The sequence below is a fragment of the Camelus ferus genome, chromosome 3, assembly GCF_009834535.1.
Source record: "Camelus ferus isolate YT-003-E chromosome 3, BCGSAC_Cfer_1.0, whole genome shotgun sequence".
In the NCBI taxonomy this organism is placed as follows: Eukaryota; Metazoa; Chordata; class Mammalia; order Artiodactyla; family Camelidae; genus Camelus; species Camelus ferus.
Genome location: NC_045698.1, coordinates 91422436 through 91444347, shown reverse-complemented (window position 1 = coordinate 91444347; position 21912 = coordinate 91422436). Strand labels below are relative to the sequence as shown.

The following is a 21912-nucleotide window of genomic DNA, read 5'->3' as shown; positions in this document are numbered from 1 at the left end:
GCTCTCCCAGGAGTCCAGATTCTGCAATGAGAAAGAAGGTGGAAGTGCTTATTATAAATATGGGAAGTGTCACCTACAAGGTATACACAGACAGGCCTGGGCACATATATGCCATATATGGGTACTACAGGCACAGGCCCCTACACAAACTCACACCCTAGCTGTTGAACTGTAAGCACAGGATAGGTGCCTTTAGTGAGTCTGAAGAGATCTCTGGCTCTTTCACTCTCTGCTGCCTGACATTTGCTTTCTTATTTCCTCCCGTCTTCTTCCTGGGTCAGCTGGTGCCTGGCCTAGGAGAGCTGCATGCAGAGAGGGTTAGGCTGTCTGAGCGCTGTCCTCGGTGCTGGAGGCCTGGTGGGGCTTGTATGTTTGAGAATAAGCAAGAATGTTGGAGGAGGTAACCTTGAAATCCAGGTGTAGATATCCACTCGGTCTCACCAGAATAACTACCCTTATCCTCTTGAAAGATTATGCAACTGGGCTTCCTCCTTTCAGTCCCAGACACTGAAAAAGAGGGTGTCCAACTGAAACAAAGTCCCCCTAAAACCGAGTACCCTTACCAAGTTTACGATCAATCTCTCTATCCAAAACTTTATCCCCTTTCTTGTCCCCTCTGACCTCAATCCTAACTGTGCTAAGTAATCAACTAATCAACCAGAGTCAGATAATTTAAATTGCTATTGTCAATAATGTTGTTAATGTACTAAAATTGCTATTATAGATATCATCATTAAGGTACTGTTTTGCGTTTGTTTGTTTGTGTGCTTGATATTTGACAACACTGGCCATGAACTATTAATAATGGGTAATCAGAGCTCTGTTCCATCTCGTAGCCCCCCAGGGTATATTTTGCAGAATTGGGAAATTTTTAGTTATGCACTTATGAAAAGGAAAAAAAATATATTTTATTGTAACACTGCTTGACTTCAGTACTCCTTAAAATCTGGAGAACAGTGGCCCCTAATGGCTCTCTAAATTATAATACCATCTATCAATTAGAACTGTTTTTTGTTAAAGGGAAGGAAAATGGGATGAAATTCCTTATGAAAAGGCTTTTATGGTATTGCATCAAAGTGAGTCTTTTGGAACTTGTTTGGATTTGAGCCTTTTGGAATTGGTTTGGCTTTTATCTTGTGTATGTGGGTGAGTGTATATTTGTGTTAAAGAAGTGCACTATTTAAATTGGTAGACATGGGAAACAAAACTTTAGTTTCTAAAATAGCCCTTTAGGATGCATCCTACAAAATTGGACCACCTTTACTTTTAGTTCTGTGACTAAAGCCAAAATTATATATGTGTATGTATATATATATGTAACACCACATGGTCACAATATTTTTTAGACTCTGGGGAAAAATGCCCAAAATGAGGCTCATTTGACAATCCAAAACTGGTTTTGCTTGCTTGATAAAACACTTTTTTCAGAATTCTGACCCTACAGGAGTAAGTCCTAATAGGAGGAACTTGATTTTCTCTCTCTGTGCCTTTGAGATGTAAATGTTCTAATGGGCTCTCAGGAACTCATCTTTGTCTTAGTAGATCATCTCCAATTCCTGAGACGGAAGGGAAAAAAGGAGGAAAGAGGCCTTTTAAAACTTAACTTACCACAACTATTATTTATAAACTGTGAGTTTTATATTGTAATATCTGATTCATGACTAAGTTTAAAAATGAAGCTATGAGATCTCTGGTTGCATCTGTCTATCTGTCTATGTGGGCATTATAAATATATCTTTATATTTGGATGGTCTTATCAAAATTAATTTCTAAATAAGTTCTATTTAATTGGCTTAAAGGAAATAGAGTACTTGTATATAATTCTCAGAAATATTAAGGAAACTAACCCAATGACTTTTAGGTTCACATGAACTGGGAAATATTCCATATTAAATTAATATTTGGTATTAAAATTAGTTTAAGTTTGTTGGTTTAATTAATATAGACATGTCTTTAGAGCCATCAACATTAAGTATAGTACTTTTATTGTACTTAAGTTTAACTAGAAGTCAAATAAGCTCTTATTATATCTGCTACAAAATTTGTCTCCAAAAAAATAATAACTTGGTATAATGAAATTTTTATAAGTTAATTAAATGTAAGTGAGATAAAAGCTTTTAGGTAAACTCTTCACGGATAATTATGTTTTGGGACTGTCCACTTAAAAATAGTGTCTCCAGGCTTTGATAACTTAAAAATTTAAAATTTAGCTAGATTAAGTTAAATGATGAAAGTTTTAAAAATATCTAGGTCATTCTAAAATAAAATAAGATTCTGGAACATTATTGATTGGTCAACATAGGCTTCCTTTTACATAGAAACTAGAGCTATTTAGAACTATTAATAAATATGTTTGGTTTCACACTAAGACATTTTCTGTAAGAAAGTATATCTTTAGAAATTACAAATAATATTTATAACTTTGCCAATCAAAAGAATGCTAATGTAAGACAGTTCATAATTGCTTACTTCTTAGTTTTCTAGAAATTAAGGTTTTTAAGAATTAGGAATTCTAATTAATGTATGTAACTAAAACTAAAAATTAATAAGAAAAACATCTTTGCAAGGAAAAAGAAGGTATAAGGAATGGAAATGCATTTTGTTAAGGGAAAATAATTTTTTCTTAAAGCTAGTTATTTCTAAATAGGAAAGAAAATAAAGGGACAAATTAATATGGATGCAGAAAGCTTACAAGGGAAAAAATCTTTAGAAAGGAATTCTATGTATGGTTGGGACTAACTAAGATTAGAATAAATTTAACTGAGTAAGTCAATTTTAATATTAAAGGTAAGATGATATTTGGTTTGGTTTCTCTCTCTGTTAAGAGAATAAAGCTTTTTTTTTTTTCACTATTGAGCTGCTTTTAATAGCAGATTGTAAGTTTCTTTACAAGTTTTTAAGAAATTTATTGTAACCTTTTGTATTTGCTTTTGAAATCTTTTACTGTCACTTTGGTTAAGGGAATAAGTATTGATTCATAGTGACCTATTAGCCTAATTGACCAAGTGTTTTGAAGCTTTTTGATATTTTGACAAAATTCCCCACGATGAAATTCTAATTAAAGTTCACTTTACCTCTAGCTAACTTTAAGTTTTCCAATGGGCCCCTGAAGCATCTCAGAGAGAGAGATTAAACCAACTAGTTTTATACAGTATGCTAAATTACATAGGAAGCATTGTCAAATGAGTGATAAATCTTCTTAGATTATATTGTATGGGTAAATGTTTTTAATATAGATATTTTGGAAATGATATGAAATTCCTAAAAAAAGTCCTAATAAAATGTTATCAGTCATAATTCTGCTTATTTTCTTAAAGTGTTATATGTCATAGCAGTAACCATGTTTCTTTGCCAATTGTATTGTAATCAGATCTTTAACCATGCCTTTTAAAGTCTTTTGTCCTTTATAGACAAGCAGTTATTGTTGTACTCATGCTTTTGCATAAAAAAAATGCTTCATCTTCAAGAAGATTCATAGAAAGGAGTTTTTGACAAGTACAGGTTTCTGATAACTTTCAGATCATGCCACTGAACTGGGTAAGAAATTAAAGAATCCTGTTGGCTTCATAAAACTGTTGACAAAAAGGATTAGTTACATAGGATTGAGTGTACTGGTGAATATGGTTATAATTTTAATGGGTTTTGTCTGAAATATTACTAACTTTTAATCTGTGTTTCCCAGATATAAAGAAATCTTTCCCCTTAAGCTAATTATGACTTACAGCAGCTTGGTAAATTATACCTTTGTAAGCAGAATTGAAACATTTATCTTTTCTCTCTAAGTGATCCCTCCAGAAATCGGAAACTCTTAGGTTCCCAGAAGCCTTATTAGGTAGATAAAGAAGACCACCTCCTGACAGGTGCAGGAATCTCAAGGTATTTGGGGGACCTCGAGAAGAGAGGAATTCACCCAGACCTTTGGATATCACAGGAAGAATCTGTGGCCAGCCCTTGGTGTGGCTTTCCTTGGTTTGCAAGGTGTTTGAAAAGTTCCAACACAGCCAGTTTAAAAGAGCCTATGTGATCAACTATACTTCTGTAAATAACTGGGCCAAGTTGATTGAAACCAGACTTAGATTGCAAACAAATTAATCTTAACTCAGCTATATTTGTAAAATTTAGGGTAATTTTAGAGAGAAAAGGTTGTGTTTCAATGGATATTAAATTCTAGTTTTGTTAGTTGAGGTGTGTCTTTGCTGCTTAAGATTCACTTCCCAGATAGCTCCTTGTTATTATGTTACATTATTATAAAATTTAATTGAATTATTAAAAGGACACTCTAAATTTTGTTCTGTAGCTTACCGCAGAAGTCTATGGATAAAGATCAGATGCTCCATAACCTGCAACTAGGAGATTATGCATACTGGAAAAGGTATCAGTTAAAGGACTATTTCCAGTGTAGATGAAAAGACCATTATCTAGTACTTTTAACTAGTTTATGCACAGCAAAATTGAAAAGAATTTACTCTAGAATTCATTTTTCTGTTCAGGACTGGTCTACAGAAAGGACTGCTGACCTCAAACAACACCCACATCATGACAAGAAGAAGATGACAGCAGTGGTAGACAACTGACCAAGAATCCAGGCCAGGCCTGTAAGACCTATCCTACTAATTCAGTTCAACTGTTTACCAAACGTTTGTCCCCTATCAAAATTGAAAGTTATTATTTTACTTTTAACTATGCTGTTGCCTCTACTGTTCAGGAAGAAAGAAAATTCTCTAGTGAAGTTGTCACAGGGTACAACTACTCGTGACATGTATCACTGCTTGCTTTAAGTCTATGGCTAACAGCACATGTACAATGTTTGTGTGACAATTTGGTATGATGGATAAAATGTATAGCCTATAAAATGTTTCCCCCGTTATCAAACCTTTGAACTTATTCACTATGTCTGATTAAGTTTCCCCCAACGTGGATAACTAGACAGACGGTCCTCTCTCTGTATATACATGCTGATATAGGTAGAAACATATAGATACCTGTATCTATATAGATATAGCTATAGATATATATAAACAAAGAGGAGACCTAGCACCAAGGGACATGATGGATCCAGGACAAGCAGCAACCACTCTGGCATCCAGGTTCAAATATTTTGATCTATTGAAATATTTGCAAACAAAAGGGGAAATGACCAAAGAAATTTTCACATTTTGAGGTTCGGGGAAGTCATTCTGGCTTATACAGGGTTTAACTTAAACTAGAACAGCCTGTTCTGTGGCTTATCAAACATACATTGTGTATCTGCTTTAACCATTAAGAAAAAAATACATTTAGAAATAAAAATAGAATAACTGTGGTTCAGGCACCCAAAATAGAGCTGGGTGGCCATTGTGGACATGGCTTCAGACTCATTCCTCTATTACTGAGGACTTGAATTTTATGAACTGTATCTGACTCAAAGATACCACCAGCCATTTTCAAAACAATATCTGCTAGCAGCTGCCAATTGCAACCTTATGGTCTCAAGGTAAATATCAAATCTTCCTTTTACTTTAGGAGTGGTAGTAACAAATGAGACAGCTCAAGGCATAGCCTCCCAACAGAAGGCATTAGATTCCTTAGCTGGAATAGTATTAAACAATAAAATTGCTTTTGATTGGATTTTAGCAGAAAAGGGAGATATATATGTAGTGGCTAATAGCTCCTCTCACGTATATGTTAATAGCACACCGGAAGTTAAAACCTATTTAGATAAAATTAGGAAACTGGTTACCAAGCTACAAGTCTCCCTGGAAGTACCAGGTCCAGACTGGTTTTCAGGCTTATTCTCTTGAATTCCTCAGAGAATGAGATCTACTTTATTAAAGTTTGGATTGTCACTCCTTCTCCTAATTGGGTACCTGATTATAAAACATGCTATAAGCTGTTGGACCAAAACAGTAGACCAAAGGACTAAAATTTAATCACATAAGACTTGGGTCCAAGACCTGGAACTTAGAAATATTTCCAACTCAGTGTGCAATGTTTCCATTCCCCAAGTTGAGGCAAGACTACACCCCATTTCAGCAGGACATAGCCAGAGTGATCGTCACCCTTTTCCCTCAAAAATTTGGAGGAAAGTTAAAACAGGAGTGGAGATTGAAACTGAGTCCTCCTAAAATTGAGTTCCCTTACCAAGTTTATGATTCAGCTTTCTATCCAAAACTTGATTCCCTTTCTTGTCCCCTCTGGCCTCAATCCTGTACTAATTGAACACTGATCAACCAGAGTCAGATGACCTAAATTGCTGTTGTTAACCTTGTTAATGTACTAAAATTGCTATTATAGATATCATCTTTAGGGTACAAACTCAGGTAGTTTCTCTGGGGCAAGATGAGCTAACAGACTGTCGAGTCATGGACCACCTGGCCAGAGAATCATAAACTAGAGACATCCTGACTCCCAAAACTACAATTAAGAATGTCACAGAAGTGTCATAAGATGATTAATTACAGCTTCTTTGTTCTTACCCCTTAAAAAAAACAAAAAACTAACTCTAACTCAAAGACCAAGTTGGAGTGGATCTGAGGCTTGTTCCCCACTCCCTTCTTTGGAGCACTGAGATAATGTACTTTCACCACAATCTGTTGTCAGTAGATAAGCTTTACTGCGCCGCAGGCAGGCGTGGTAGGTTCAGTTTGGTAACACAATTCCTCAGCTAGCAGTTTGGCCATCTGTGACTGTGGGTGGCTATGTGGTCATTCACTGTAACTATGAGGAGTCTCTTGAGACCTAATATTGCCACATACGGTTGGGAATGAAGACCACGATTGCCTGTGTTCTTGTGAAACTTCATGTGACTTCCTATGACCGCATGTGACCTGATGTAGCAGCCTGTGACCACATGGAGCCTCCTGTGACCTTGAGTGGCCTCAGCTCCAATCTTCCCAGAAGACTGAAGTCTGGGGTCCCCAGAGAGTCTGGGCACTATCCAGTCTGGGCCTAGCTGCCTTTTTGCTATATCCTAGATAGACCCTCACTGCCCTCTCCTCATGGCTTGCAGACTTGGCACCCAGAGTCTCCTAGTGTCTCCAAGAGGGGGTTCCTTGGGGACGTTAGCGTCAGCGGGAACCGGCCCACCCGCAAGTGTCCCTCCTAGAACAAGTGACAGCGACCCCTCTGACACACGAGCCTGCCCAGCCATAAAGGCCAGGGTCTCGCGGGATAAGGGTCTTGCATTGGTGGGGTGGGCGAGGCGTCACGCTTCTGCGCTAGTCTCATCGCGCGCCCCTGTCCCGCCCGTTTTCCCATAACGCCGGGTCCTGACGTTGGGCGGAGGCGGAGAGGGCAGGTCCGCGCCGCAGCCCAGCCCCTGCCCCGCCGGGGACCTTGGCGGTTCCAACGCGGCTGCGAGAGCGCGGGGCTCCCGGACCCGGCCAGCGGCGGGGCTGGCAGGGGTCCAGTACAGGGCGCGCGCCGCGCCCTCCCCCTCCCGCCAAGACTCCGCAGCCGCGCGAGGAGGCGGGGCGCTGCGGAGCCGGGGGGCGGGGGCTAAAAATACCCGGCGGCGGCGGTAGCGGCTGCGCGGCGACTGCTGGGGCTGCGGGGTTGCGGGGCCGCTGGCCGCGGAGGGCGTTCCGGGCCAGGCTGGGCCCCGCAGACCGACATGCTGACCTTCTTCCTCGTCTCCGGGGGCTCCCTCTGGCTGTTCGCAGGTAAGTCCCCACCCTGTCCTTGTCCCTGACCCCCATTCCCTGCTCTCTGTGGGATCTTGGCCCCGGGTAGGGGTGAGCCTCCAGCCCGGGCTGTTGAGCCGTCCTGTCAGGGCTCCCCCGGGCTGCCCAGGTTCCCCCCACCTCCAAATTCTGGCGGGCCCCGGGCCAGGTTTAGGAAGCAGCTGTGACTGTGGAAGTGAGGGGCCTTGCTCTCTGCGACCCCACAACAACCTACTCTTTGTGATCTCGCAGCAATCCCTCTCAGTTTCTTGCACCCACCTCCCCTTATGGCGAAGACTATGTGCTGATGAGACTAGGCCCTGAGCCCACTCATCTCCCAAGGCCAAGTTCAGGGACAGACAGTTTATCCCTGTCCATCTCCAGGGTCCAGAAACTCAAGAGTGTGAGTCCCCGAGGACCCATGCAAGTCAAGGACATGAACAGGACTGACCTGGGGCTTCCTGATGCCGGTCAGAGGGTCTCCTCACAACCCCTCCCCCCGACCACCCTTCAACCAGAGTACACCATTTCTGTGAAGCAGGGTTTCACCTGGCTCCTCAGCTATGCCCAGGGCTTGTATCCCCACCCTGCAAACCACCTCCCCTCTTCCTGCATCCTCTCAGGAAGCTTTGAGGAACCCCCTGGATCCCTGCCCAACACTCTTCCCTACTCCGCAGACACACACCTAGGCTCTCACTGAGGACCCATTCATCTACCAGTTTTGCTGCCCGCACCAGCCACTCCTCTCCCTGAGCATTGGGTTCCTCTAGATTATGATACCAGTAAAGGGAATCCACTCCCCCCACTCCCATGTGCAGGTTCAGCCTGATAATGTATGTGAGGTGCTTAACCTTATACTGGCCTCAAGCTGGACCTAGCCCAGAGCAAATGTTCTATGAATGCTAGTGTTTATTATTTCATGTTTAAACAGCAGCATCAGAGGTGGTTGTAAGGTTTTCTGAGCCGAAAAAGGGGAGGAGACTGTTTTGAAATCCTTACCTGAAACTTTGCCCGTGTTATTTAATATTCACAGCAAATCCTAGGAGCTTGGTAGTGCTATCCCCTTTTTACTGAGGTTCAGAGGTTAATTGACTTGCCCAGTGTCATATGGATAATGTCTGACAGATTAGGTAGGGTTTGATCTGAGGCTTTAACTGATCAATCATTGCTAAGTGCTTGGTGGTATCAGGCTTGAACCTACAGGGTTGGTGGGCCAGATTATGGTAGGCAACCCCCCGCCACCATTGCCCTGAGTCAGGCCACAGGGACACCTCCCCTGAGCGGGGAGAGAGTGAGGCCTCCCTAATCCCCTCAGCTCCCTAAGCTCCTTCTGTCTGCTGTGTCGGAGGACAAGCCATGCAGGAGTTATTAAAATAATGATAATGATGATCGTGATAGTAACAGTCATCATTTATTGCTTAGGTGATGGTCTCAGAGCCTTTTACCCACACCAGGACCCCTTTGTCCTACCATAGGAGGCCCCCACCTAGCCATGGGTCCAAGGGAAGCTCTCTGGAGCCTTGGTCTTCTGTGGCTACAGGGAGGTGTCTGGGGGCTACAGGGCCACATGTGGCAGGAGTCATCACCTGTGAGAAAAATACTGTCACAGTGCAAGATCCTCGTCTGAAAGTGGGATTCAGCAAGCACTAACTCATACTGGCTTTCCATTCTGCTTTGGTGTGGAGCGTTTCCCAGAGCAGTCAGTGCCTCCCTGATGGGGACGCTGCCTCACTGGAAGACTGTACAGGGGCCCAGGAATGATCAAGCAGGACAACTCTGGGTGCAGGTGGCAGCTGCTTCCATAAAGGCCGAGCTTCTCAATGCATACAAGAAATTCTTCAAAGATGCCACCTTGGTTTAAGAATGAGAGACTGAGCGTGTGGCTGGTGTGTGGTGCTCACCCCAGACACACATTGTGGCATTCTCAGATCATGTGTCCACTTTGCTTGGGACTTTGCCTGGACCCCAGTGTTTCTTTGAGATCAGAGGGGACACCTAGGGTAAGACTAAGAACACATTCTGTCTTGTAATCTCCAGGATCCTGTGGCAGCTGCCAGAGCCCTTTGGCTCAGCCAGAAATAGGAGAGGACTCCTGAAGTGCTGTGACTCTTTGTAGAGTTATGTGCTGTTTGCCACCCAGTCTGGCCCTAGGGGGACAAGGGAAAGGTAGAGGGGAGCTGTCTGGAGGGGAAACTGACTATCTGGGGGAAGCAGCCATGTGCTCCGAGCCCTAGAAGATCAAGGGCTGTATCCGTCCTGTTTCCCACAGAGCAGGCCAGCACTGATTCCTGAGCCAGCCCAAATCCCACCTGTGTATTGACTGGTAAACAAGGAAACAAAGTAGATGCAGTGTGATGAGTCAGATGCTGTGCCTGGCCGAGGAAAACATGGTCTCAGTGCTAGGAGCACTCGGAGGACTATGGGAACAATGGACTGGCACTTCTGCCTGCCTGTATGGCACCACTGTGCAAAGTAGAAAGAAGTTCCCCTCTTCATGGATGAATTTCTTAGCAGGTACCCCTTCCTCTAGGCTGATGCAGCCCCGTGTCCTTCTACAGGGTCCAGTCTGCACAACCATATACCTGACCGTCGGTGACAGCTGAGTGGGCTTCTGCATCATACAGGGGTGTTTGTCAGAGGCAGGTAGGCCAAATCCCAGGTAGAGAAAGTCAGGCCAGCAAAGATGTGCAGGAAGAACTATGGTGGGGGATGGGTCTTTATGTGTCTTGTGCCTGAGGAGCCTAGGTTGTAGGAGGGGATGGAGTCTGGATGGGAGAGGATTCTAGAGAAGATGGTTTTGTTTAGGGGGCAGATGTGCCCTCATTTAGCTGCAGTGGCCAGGCTGAGCCAGCAGGAAGAGAGTGGAAGCTGGGAGAGCAGTGGGAGGCTATTGTGATGTTATAGATGAGAATAGCTATGGCCCAGTCGAGGCTGAGTTCCAAGAAGAGGAAGGTAAGTGGCCCCAGCTGTGACCTTTGGGGAAATGGGGACTGGCACTGGTGGCTGAGACTGGTGTGCCAGCAATCTGGGTGTAGTTGTCCAGGGCAGGTGCAGACTTGCACAGCCTGGCTCAGCTCAGCCCCATCAGATCCTCCCCACACCTCTGCTCCCATTAGGGTGGAGGACTGATGAGAGGACTGGGGCTATCTCTGGAGGCCCGGGAAGGCAACCAGGGCCCTGACAGATGGTGGGTCTCCAGGCAGAACAGCTCGGGGCATGCCTTACAAAATGAAACCTGGATTTGTACATGGTGCACCACTCTGCAAGAATTCTGACCTCAGCATCTCTCACCCTTCCTGGCCTGTGATAGGATACAGGGGTGCTCCCAGTGAGAGCACACTGACACCAGGGGGCGGCACAAACTGGCAATTCTGTTCTCTGGCTGGTTTTCTGTTCCTTGCTGATTGTAAGACTCTTGGGTTGACCTTCAGAAGGCCGAATTTGGCTCAGCTACAGCCCCAGATGGGACGCAGGGCTGTCCCCGACACAAATCATGCAGGATAAGTGAGCTTGAAGCTCTGGCTTGTTTGTATCAAGAGGCAGAAGTTACAGGCATTTGTATAACAGAAGCTGCAGTGTGTAACTAGTCAGTGCCTGGCACATAGTAGGCATTGAAATATTCTTTGTTGAGTGAAGGACTGTGTATTGGGGGGGAGCTGGGGTAAGAGGATGGGCAGTGTTTTCATGAGGGGAAGTGTAGTTGCAAAAATGCTGATTTGACTACTATTTCCCTGAACACCTACTGTGTATCAAGCACTGTGTTCTATAATCCCCCCACGCTTTTCCTTTAATCTTACCCACAACACTGGTGCTGTTATTCCCATTTGATAGATGAGACACCAAGACACAGGAAGTTCCATGGTGAGGCAGCTCCTAAGAGCTGTAAGACCATGTGCTCAGACTTCCAGATCAGGAAGGGACCACCTGCAGGATCAGGCAGAGACTGAGCCCCTTGAGCAGGCTGATCAGTGGGCACAGACAGGGAGCGATCCTTGGATGGGGAGGGTTTAAAGAGAAGACAAGTGCAAAGGACCAAGAACTGAGACTGGCACATGGGAAGGGACCCACTAAGTGTTTGCTAAAGTTATAACAACTTGAGCTAGGCCTTCCTCAAAGGAGTTGCAGGATTCTGACATGCAGAAAGGAAGTCAGGGAAGAAAAGGCATTCCAAGAAGAGGGGTCCGTGTGAGGAAAGATTGGCAAGAGGGGTGAATGAGAGCTAGGGACAAACTGCCCAGCTAGTGAGTTCTCCAGAGCTGGGCCCTGCAGGCACTAGAAGTCTGAGCCAGGCAGCATGGGCTTTATTCTGTGTTGTAGCTACATCAAGGACTTATGACCAAAACTGGGCATGTGGATGGCCAACGTGACACTATCCCCGTGCTCCACAAGCCATGTGCATCCCCTGGTGGCACATGTTGTACTGAACTGCAGTCTTTGGCCTCCTCTACTAGCCCTATGATCTCCCTGAGGGCAAGGCCAGGCACTTGCCAGGGTGTCTCCTCTCTGTACCCCAACCTATGGCTGGACACACGGTGTGCATCAGTGTTCATTGCATAAATGAATGATATGAAGAATTCCCTGAGTATTATTTATTTTAATAGTGATATGTTTTACAAGCTGTTTTCTTATAAGTCCATTAGCTGACAGCAGACCTTGAGTGAGCTCCTTCTCAGTGCCAGGTTGTGTGTCTACTGGGGTATGATGCCAATACAGGAGAAGCCACAGGAAAAGCAGGTGTGAACCCCTTGTGGGCAGAGCCAGGTCAGTCTTCACTGGAGCACCTGGAACAGAAGGAGGTGTTCCAGAAGTGTTGATGAACTAATGAATGAGTGATTGACCAAACTTGCAGCTCTAGGGTGACTGGTTTACAGAAAATATTCTTCTCTGAGGATAAAATGTTATTGTTTCCTTAGAGCTCCAAGTGTCCAGTCTCTCAGTAGGCTGGGAGCTCTGGCCAAGCAGAGCTGAAAAGAGGCCCCAGTCAAGGTCCTCAGCTCACTGCGTGATCTGGTGTGAGATGGCTGTATTCCCTGCGTTGGCCTGGCCGGAGTCCCTGCTAACCACCCATTGGGCTCCAGGAGGGGAGCGCTGTGAGTGAGATGCTACTTTTGGCCCTTGGGGTTGTCCTTCAGGTCCGGCCCAGAGGCAGTGTCACATGATCACTCAGCTATTCTGGGAGCCCACAGTTGGTGTGGCCATCCCCAGGCCTAGTTCCTTTGTGTGGCTCCTGATTCATGTGAGGCTTGGGGCTTGTGACAGGCAGATGTATGAAGATGGGAGATGGGGTGGGACAAATTCTGAGCGAAGCCGGCCTGTCTGTTCTGAGACTGAATCTGTAATCTTAGAGCCTGAAGAATTTCAATCCCAAGAAACGCCATCTGTGCCTGTTCACCTGCTCTTCCCAGAGACACTTTCCTTTCCCAATCGCTACTCCAGAGGGTGTGGGTGCCTGGGGATTGTCCATGGAGAGTTGAGGGTGGGTTATCTTCTGCTTTGTCATCTGCTCATTCAGGCCTGCATTCCAAGACAGCCACTTCCTGGGGCTTTAGAGCAGGAAGCCAGGCCAGGATGGTGCCAGTGAGGTAACAATCAGCATCTCAGTTTCCAGACCCTGGGGTAAGCAAATCTCCGTTGGCACCTGTTGGGGCCAGGGACAGACCTAGTGATTGATGGCTATTGGAGGAATGGAGAGAGAGGATGGCAGGCCCAGGTTGAATGGGCACTTCTTAGACAGAGCCCAGTAATCAGCACTGGCAGCCCTGCCCCACTCACAGCACACCACAGCTTGGCCCATCAGCACAGGAGGTGGATACCGAGGGACCGAGCAGGACTTGTCCTGCTACAAAGCCCTATTTTTCCCTCCAGTGTGTTTTCCCCGTTTCCCTGTTTTCTTTCTCCAAATTACTCAGAGGGCTAGGTCCCCAGCGGGGCTCCTTCTGACCACTAACCCTTGCCCGCCTTGGCTATAAACCATTCTGGGCACTGACTTCAGGTCCTGCCACAGAGATGGAAGTGCGACTGACAGGGACAGCAAGGTCAACCAGCAGTTAGACAGTGGGGCCAGCTGGAGGCCACACGGCAATGACAGTCAGAGATGGGGATAGGAAGGTAGTCAGACCTAGGGTGTAGAGAGCAGCAAGATGGAATATAGGCTAGGCAGTAAGATTGGACAGGGAAGTTGGCCTGAGGCTGGATGGTGATGCCCCAGAGGCCAATGAGAGGAAAGCATGAATCAGTATGGAGAAGGAGGACTCAGCTGGGACCCATCCAGGCCTACAGTTCCCCCTGACTTTGGAAGGGGCAGTGCTTCTGGCCCTTCTGCTATGTCCCCTAGCTGCATGAAGCCACTTAGTCTGCAGGACCCTACTTGGTGGCTGGAGAAGTTAAGTGTTCATGGTGACAGTACCTTCCAGTAGATGGGTTAGATGTGCTTCTCTAAGGGTACCTTCAACTCACCCATACTCAGCCTCCACCCTACCTGCAGGCTGCTCCCCCCAAGCCTGGCTCTGCTTGGGGTGGTGGAGGGAAAGGGAGGGCAGGCCTTCCTCTGGCCAGCGGGCTGGTGGGAGATTTGGGTACATGTGTCCCTGATCTCCTTTCCACAGGTCAGACAGCAGGGGAGGCTGTGACCTGTGAAACCCCCTTTTCCATCTGGACTGAAGTTTCTTTTCTCCTTCTCTGCCTCCTGCTTCTTCTCCCTGGGGCAGCCCCATGAACCCTCACAGATTCATGCCTGGCCTCTTGGCTTTATGGACATATTGTGTGGCCTCAGCTAATAGTAGGAAGACCTGAGGGGGTAGGCAGCAGTGGACTGTCATCAGAGATGGGCGTTTTCTTTGGGCTGAGCAGCTGACAAGGCCCGTTTCCCTTGGATCTCAGGAGATCTGCAGAGCATCCACGAACCCTCTTGGTTCAGAATCAGTTCCTGGGTGGTTTTGTCCTAGATTTCCTCTCAGGCTGAATGATCATATGTGTGTTTGAGATCTTGCTGTGTCATGGTCTCCTGTTTGGGAGGCTGCGTATTCATGCTCCCTAGGATACAAGGCTTGTGCTGTGTTCATAGGTTAGCCTCACCTGTGCTTATCCTGTCTCTATGTGGACACCTAGAGTGTGCACTGTTTTGTGCCTAGTTTCTTCACTCAGTACCATTCACAGTGCTGTGTGTAATGAGGAGGTTTGCAACAATACAAAAATGTGAAAAATGATGGCAGTACCATGAAATTTTCAAGTTAAACGCATTTTAGTTAAATGACTGTCCTTTATTCCGGGATAACGTTTTTCCATCTGTATTGTAATGAGATGTCCTGGGAGTTTGGTTGGGGTTTTGTTTTATTTTGTTGTTGATACATTTGTGTGTGTAAGTGTGTGTGCTGTGGTAAATGGATAGCTCCTGGTGACCTTAGGGTGTCAGAAAAGTGGCATTTCTGGCCTCTGAAAGTTTGAACAAGATTGGGTCTGACCTTGTCGTGGTGCCTCTGTTGAGGATGGAGTCTACGTTCTGGAGTGTGATCACGCGCCCTGGGGCTCTGGGTTACACACCCACCCGCAGCCTGAGGACCCTTGTGGTGGCAGCACTTCGGGCAGCAGGCAAGGATACACGAGGCCTCTCTCCATTCTTAAAAAGTCCTCTCTGTGCACCGCAGGGGCTTTTGTTTACTGTCACGTTTTCCTTCCCATTTCTTTCTCCACATTTACCATCAATACCACAAGTGTTACTGAAGCTCCCTCGTTCGAAAATGTTGCTACCTGGGACCCAGTCATTCCTATTTCTGAAAAGGTCAAAACCCACAGAGCCTCAGAGTGAGCCAGTCCTGTTTCCAGGTCCCACACGCCATGACCTGATGCACTGCCTCCTCCACAGCGGCCACAGAGGCCTCCAGCTCCCTCTGGATGGATTGTGGTTTAGTGAGATTCCAAGTGGTGGGTGCTCTCAGTGAGCCGGTGTGAACCTTGTCCATTGGCCTTCCTGGGCCAGCCGGGGCCTCATTTTGCTTTGGTCTGAAAGAGATTTTTGTTCTCCGGTGAGAACAGCCCCGGCCTGGCCTGGTGCCGGAGCCAGCGGCAGGAAGACAAACCCTTTCATGTGACAGTCCCAGAGTAGAGAGGTGCAGGCCTGCCAGCAGCAGGCCCTCCCCTGCCTCTGCTCCTTGGGAGGCAGTGATTTGCATATCCCTCATTCATCCTGGCCTTGAAAAGGAGGTCTGAGTTCTCAGTGCTCCCTGACCAGCTGAGGGCTGGGGCTGCTTGAGCCTGTTGTTAACCCTGTGGATGCCACAGGCTCTCACTGGCCAACAGTAGGTCTTGGTGGCTGGAGGGCAGTGAAGACAGCAGCTGCTGTGTGGCCCTGGCCTCCAGAGGATGATCCAGGAGGTAGCAGAGTCCCTTTGACCAGCACTTTTATCAAAGTACAGGGAAGCCAGAAAATTTAAGCTATTTGTCAGATTTCACAGAAAACTTACCTTTAACCAAAGGCAAAACTCCCTTTTCTCTGCTTCCTGTCATTCCTGTGAAATAACAATGACCCCGGAATGGTGGGTAAAGGTGCCTTATTGGCTCCTGGCTGCAGCGGTGGTCCCTCTGGCCAGGCTCTGGAGGTACAGCTTGCCTGGGACACTTTGGCATCCTAAAACCCCAACGTGCTAGGTCAGGTGAGCTGGTGGGCACCATTAGCTTGTGACTGTGACTTCAAAAGCACCAGGCTATGTATAGTACCAACCAGAGTCTTACTCCTTCAGCAGCTGAATGCCATCCTCCCAGCCTCAGTACAGCCAGGTCCCTGCCTCCTTCACAGAAGCCCTGACATCTTACAGGCTCTTCCTGTGACCTACAACCCACTCTGTCGCCTTAAGAACCCTCCTCCCCATCCTGCTCCTGCTCTTCTCCTTGTTCCCCCTCTCTGACTGAGGATGTGTCTCAGGGTCTGTCTTTTGTGAATCTCTCCTTGAACAGAATGTATCCAGCTGCTCCTGAGTGAACAAGTGGTCAAGCAGATCCTTCTATAGCTCCTCCCACCTCAGTGGCCCCAACCATATCTTAATAGGACCCTCCTCCCAACCGGAAGGAGCTTCCCTCTAGCTGAAGGAGGTCACATCCTGTCCCAGCTGTACCCTGGCCACCTGCACTTGAGTGCTCAGAGCATGGCCCTGCCAGGAGCAGCCCATGTTCTCTATGTGAGCTTGAGCCTGTAGGGGTTGCATTGTGTCCTCAGTTTGGGCCAGTGATGGAAATGGATCACTGCTCCTGAGGCCAGGTCACTGGCAGCCCTAACACACATGGGCTGGGAGGGGAAGGGATCATGTTGCAGCCACAGGATTAGGCTTCCTGCGTAGTGGGGCCTGGCCAGGGGATGTCCCTCTGCTTGTGTGGTGTTCTTGGCCCTCGCCAGTATCCCTAGGGTTCTGCCCGCTGTCCCAGAGTTTGGCGTGGAAGGAAGGACGATGAGGCCGAGGCTCATCCACACCATCAGTCCTGGTCATCGTACCTTGGAAATATTTCTAAAGGGAACGCTGCCATTGTCTTAGCCTCTGCTGCCCCTACTTGTTCTGAGAATTTTGTTGGACCTGATTCATGGTAAGGACAACTTTTATCTCAGAGCTCGTGAAAGACACTGTGTTTCTATTTGCGCTTCTGCTTTCAAGGCTGTTTGTATTTTTAAGTCCCTGAAAGTGGTGTTTGAACCTGGCTTCTCGATGCTGTCGTCAGGAATGTGGGCCCATGGTTCCTGACCAGGCAGGGCTTAGGGTGAGTGAAATTCTTGAGAAGTGCTGGCATGAGGATCGGGGGTGGAGGGCAGTGGAGGCTGCTTCCCGTACCGAGTGAACTGTGAAGGGAGGCATGTTCACGGCGGGTTCGGGCTCTTGAGACAGGTGGCCCTGTGCAGTGGTTGGGCACAGCCAACCATAGTTAGGCCCTTCCGCATTCAGGAGGCTTAATTGAACCTTCAAAGCTATAATCAGGCTCCTTAGGGAGGCTTGGTGGGTGAACCACCATGTAACCCAGCAACTCTGAATCCTAGGCCTGTCTCCCATGGGGGATGTGCAGTGGGTCTCACCTGCCAATTCCCAGCTCAGGGAGGCCCTCGGCCCCATGTCTGCCCCAATCGTCTGTGGTTCTCTGACTCTAATTAAAACCCAGGAGGAAGGTGGAGAGAAAGCCCTTCTCTTCAGTGCAGACTAGCTTGACTCTCTATGTGGATGGGGTGGGTGCCAGGCTGAGTGTAGGCTGCTGTGTTTGTGCCTCTGCAGGTCAGGGTCAGACAGGTGTCATGGTGATACTTGTGCTTTTCTTAACCTAGTGCCTGGGCAGTACACTTCCCGGGGCAGCACTGCTGTGCTGTGACTCCAGGGCTCTGGCCCATTGTGTGGTTTTTCATCAGCCAGGACCTTGGGTGTCTCCCTTGGATTTTCTGCCCCAGAGGCTGCCCTGAGAAGCATTAAAGGAGGTTTTCATCTTATTTAAAGACATCTTTGAAAATGTCCAAATAAAAGTAAGGGTCCTGCCAAGAAGGAAGGGAAAGGGGCTTTGTGGGCAGAGGGTGGGTCCTCAGACATTTGTGCATTTTTTTAAAGTTTCTTCCGGGTGGGTTGCCTGGAGACTGGGACCTGGGGGCCCAGATAGGCTTGTGCCAAGTTCTAGGTGAGGACCGCTGAGGCAGGAAGCTCCTGTGTGGCCTGCCCTGGGTAGTGGGGTGAAAAGTAGAAGCCGTATCAGCTCCAGGGAAGGTGTTGCAAGACCTGCAGGCTCCCGAGTTTCCAGGCAGGTTGTGCATCCAGCTCTCAGGAGGGCGCTGTTGCTGGGACAGTCTTGCTGCAGAGGAGGTGGATTATATTTGGGAAGATAGTGGCCCTGTCCTGGAAGACTTGGATACACCAATTGTGAGTGGGGCCTAGGGTGGGAGAGGGGTGGTAAGCTGAGTTCTGTGGCCAGGAATTGTCTTTTACCCTCCAGCAGTGGCCACCATGTGCTGACTATGTGCCCAGCCATGTGCTGGCCATGGAAGCTGGCAAGAAAAAAGACCATACCTGATCCTCACTGCCACTCCTCACCCTGTGGGGAGACCTTGCAGGAGTGAGGCCCTGGGAGTCCCAGGACCTCAGCATCTCAGTCTGTCTGCCAGAGGTGTTGAGGGAGTTTGGGACTCAGCTTCAGTTCTGACAGGCCAGGTTGTGAATTCTAGCTCCAGGATAGCCATTGCCCCAGTCAAAACAGGAAAGTATCTCTCAGGCAGGCATTGAGGAGGACCTGGTATGCTGCCCTGGGGTCTTGCAGGGGAGCTAAGTCAATATCTTCCAGCTACTAACTCTGGTCCAGAGTATCCCCACGGCCCAGAGCATCTCTGAGCAGATGTTTTCTCTGAGACTGTGGCTAATCTCCTTCCTCTCCCCAAGTAGACTCCTTGTAACCTTGGGTGGGGGTGATGGGGAGCAGAGAGAGCCCCCAGAAGGTGCTAGAGGTGGAGTCTCTGGGCCGATGGTGCAGGCCTTCCTAAGCACAGGAGGTCTTGCATCCCCACCTCCACTTCCACTACTTCCCACCACCCTCACCACTCATGCTGCCTGCAGGTCCTAGCCCATGGCTGAGGCCCTGGCCCTTAATCAGTGCCACCGATCGATGTGTAAATAGGCTTTGTCCTTAAGTAACCTTTTGGATGATCTCCTATCCAGGACTGAAGACAGGCTCGGGGTGGGGAGAAACAGAGCGGTGTGAACTGAGGCTATCTTGACCTGGCAGAGTCAGGGTTAAAGCTGAGTTGCTTGCCTCTGAGCTGATCTGGGCCAGTACCGCCCCTTGTGCGGGGGTGGGGTGGGGCAGTGGGGACCTTGAGGGCCCAGCAGCTCCCCATAGAGCTGTTCTGCACCCGGGTCTCTGCTCCCATAGCTGCCAAGGAGCCTCTGCCACCACTGCTAGAGCCTCTGCCACCAGCCGGCTTCTAGAACAGGCATCCGTTGCCATCGCCTGTCCCTGGGAGGGCAGACTCAGGGCGGGGCCTTCACCACTTTTGTGCTTTGATCAAGATGTGGTAAGCTCTCTCCCTGAGCCCCACACACCCTTTATAAAGGGAGGCTGGTACTAGTTGGACCACTCAACCACCTCCCCAGTGCCAGAAGCCTGCTGGAAAGGTAGAGTATAAATGCATGTAATTTCACAAGTTGTATTTGAGCCCTTTTGGTTGGCAAAGAGACCGAGTGACTGCTTCAGCTGACTTCTATCTACCGAGTGTTTCCCTTACTCCCTGGCACCACACTCTGTCCATGAGATTCTGGAGATGAGGCCAGAGGGACGAAGTGACTTGTCCAAGGTCATACAGATATCAAGAGTCTGAGTCAGGATTTGGACCCAGGTCAGTCCAGCACCAGAACTCCCCTTTGGGCCCTTTCCCTGGCTTGTTTGCCTGGGACCCTGGGTCCTAGGAAGATTGTGATTCCTTTTAGAGCTCTGCATTGGAAGTTAAGGAGATTCTTTAATGATGAACTGGCTTGCCTTGTGCTTTGCCACCATTTCTGAAGGCCTCAGAGGTTTGCAGAAACCCAGAACCCCATTGCATGGACCCCTACCCATTCCAGGCTGATACAGAGAGGAGCTGATGTGCCTCTAAGGGGAGGGAAGAGTCTGAGGATCGTGGAGAGTCTCAGTGCCAGCATGATGAGTTTGGATTTTTGTCCTAAGGTAGGAGGGAGCCTGATAAGGTTTTTGAGCAATGGCATGATATGGTCACTTCTGTATATTGGGAAAATACCTTTGATACCAGTATAAGCACTGGTTAGAACAAGGCCTGTGAGGAGGCTGGCGTGGGAGTCTGGACTACACTTGGTGGTGGCTGGACCAGACCAGGCCAGGCAGATGGAGAGGAGTGGTCAGGTTTGGGAGATGTTTAGGAGATAGTCCTGACAGAACCATCTAGCTATATTGTGAAGATCTAGAGTGCTGGGGTTAGGAGACTGGACCAGCAGAGGGTTCTTGGAGCTGAGCCACAGGCCCCAAGGACATCTCCACCAGATACGTGCCCTGAGGCTCTGCCTCTGCCACCTTGAAGTCAGTATGCTTCCTACCAGGGTCCCCTTCCCCTCATTCTCTCCCTTCCGGGTTTTGAGAGCTGTGCCTCTTGCTACCTACCTTCCATGTGCCCTGCATTAGCAGAAGACAAGGTGAGGTAGGAGGGTCCCAGCCCCCTCAGCCTGTGCCACCACTCAGTATTCTGAACTGGTTTGTGCCAGAGGAGGAGGCATAGAATATGCCAAAGGAGAGGAGGCTAGTTGATGTTGAGGGCTGGGTTCTTCTGTCAGATGAGTATTTACAAACATTCACAGCTGCTCACTTGGCAACACCAGCACCACTGATCCCCTTGGGTGCTGTCTCCCTTCCCCAGCCCCGCCCCATGCCCCATGCTGCTGCAACCAGGAGAGCCTCCTGTGGGCATGGAAGGAGGCAGCCACAGCTGGGGCCTCAGGGACCACTGAGTCCAAGCCCAGGTCAACAGAGAGGGAGCAGGGTCAGAAGAGGCCAAGGCCCTGTGAAATAATGAGATGAGACCAGACTCCGGGGCCCAGGCTCTGCCCTGCCCCATGCCAAGGGCCAAGGTGCCAAGGGCCTGGTAGCACTGGCTGGCTCTGAAGCCCGTGTCCTCAGAGGACCTGAATTTACAGCTTTGCCGTGCAGTGCTCCTGGTCTGAAGGGAATCTCAGGGTAAATGCAGGCAGCCCTGACTGCCTAAAAAGTCCTGTGAGCCTGGAAGAATGGCAGCCTCTCATCGCTGCCCAGCCAGAAGGGGGTGCAGTCCCAGCCTCAGGGCCAGAGGAGCTGCAGTCCCTTTAGACGCCTCCTTAGAGGTGGGCACCTAAGTAGGAGCCTGAGGAGGGGAGGGTGGCCAAGCCCTTTTCCTACCATCCTCCTTCATCTCAGGTGAGTGGGCCTCCTAGAGTAACAGAAGCCAGCCGTGGAAAGATGGCAGGTTCTTGATGTGAGGCCCAGAGGGAGCTCACCCGTTGTGTGCACGGTGAAGAGCAAGTGACTAGCCTGACTGGCCGATCCCTGCTTACAGGCTCTGGTGGCCCCGTGCTGCCCTTTACCCCACCAAATCCTGGGCCTGGGCTCTTCTGACCAGGTCTGGAGCTGGTTCTCTGTGGGTTCAGCACTACTGCAAAGGAGAGCATGGGTTGTGAGTATGGATGGTCCAGTGTGGGCAGGGATTGGAGTGGCGGTACAACCCAAGGCAGAGGTTTGGGAGGCCTTAGTGTGAGGCTGGAGTCCTGCCTGACTCCCCCATTCGCTCGCT

General features: G+C 48.4%; 1 protein-coding gene across 12 annotated transcripts in view; it reads left to right on the top strand.

Moving 5' to 3' along the window:
• Nucleotides 1–7220: 7220 nt before the first annotated feature.
• The window catches only part of ACSL6 (acyl-CoA synthetase long chain family member 6), a 63369-nt gene continuing 48677 nt past the window's right edge, over nt 7221–21912 (top strand). For 3 of the 12 annotated variants that reach the window (XM_032476667.1, XM_032476666.1, XM_032476663.1), the window contains exon 1: nt 7222–7640. In XM_032476667.1, coding sequence (XP_032332558.1) covers nt 7592–7640 — 49 coding nt within the window. In that variant the 5' untranslated portion in view covers nt 7222–7591. Of the gene's footprint in view, nt 7641–12710; nt 12731–16805; nt 17211–17287; nt 17382–18325; nt 18515–21912 lie in introns of those variants that run through there. The other 9 variants (XM_014558705.2, XM_032476662.1, XM_014558702.2 and 6 more) reach the window with 7 other exon arrangements.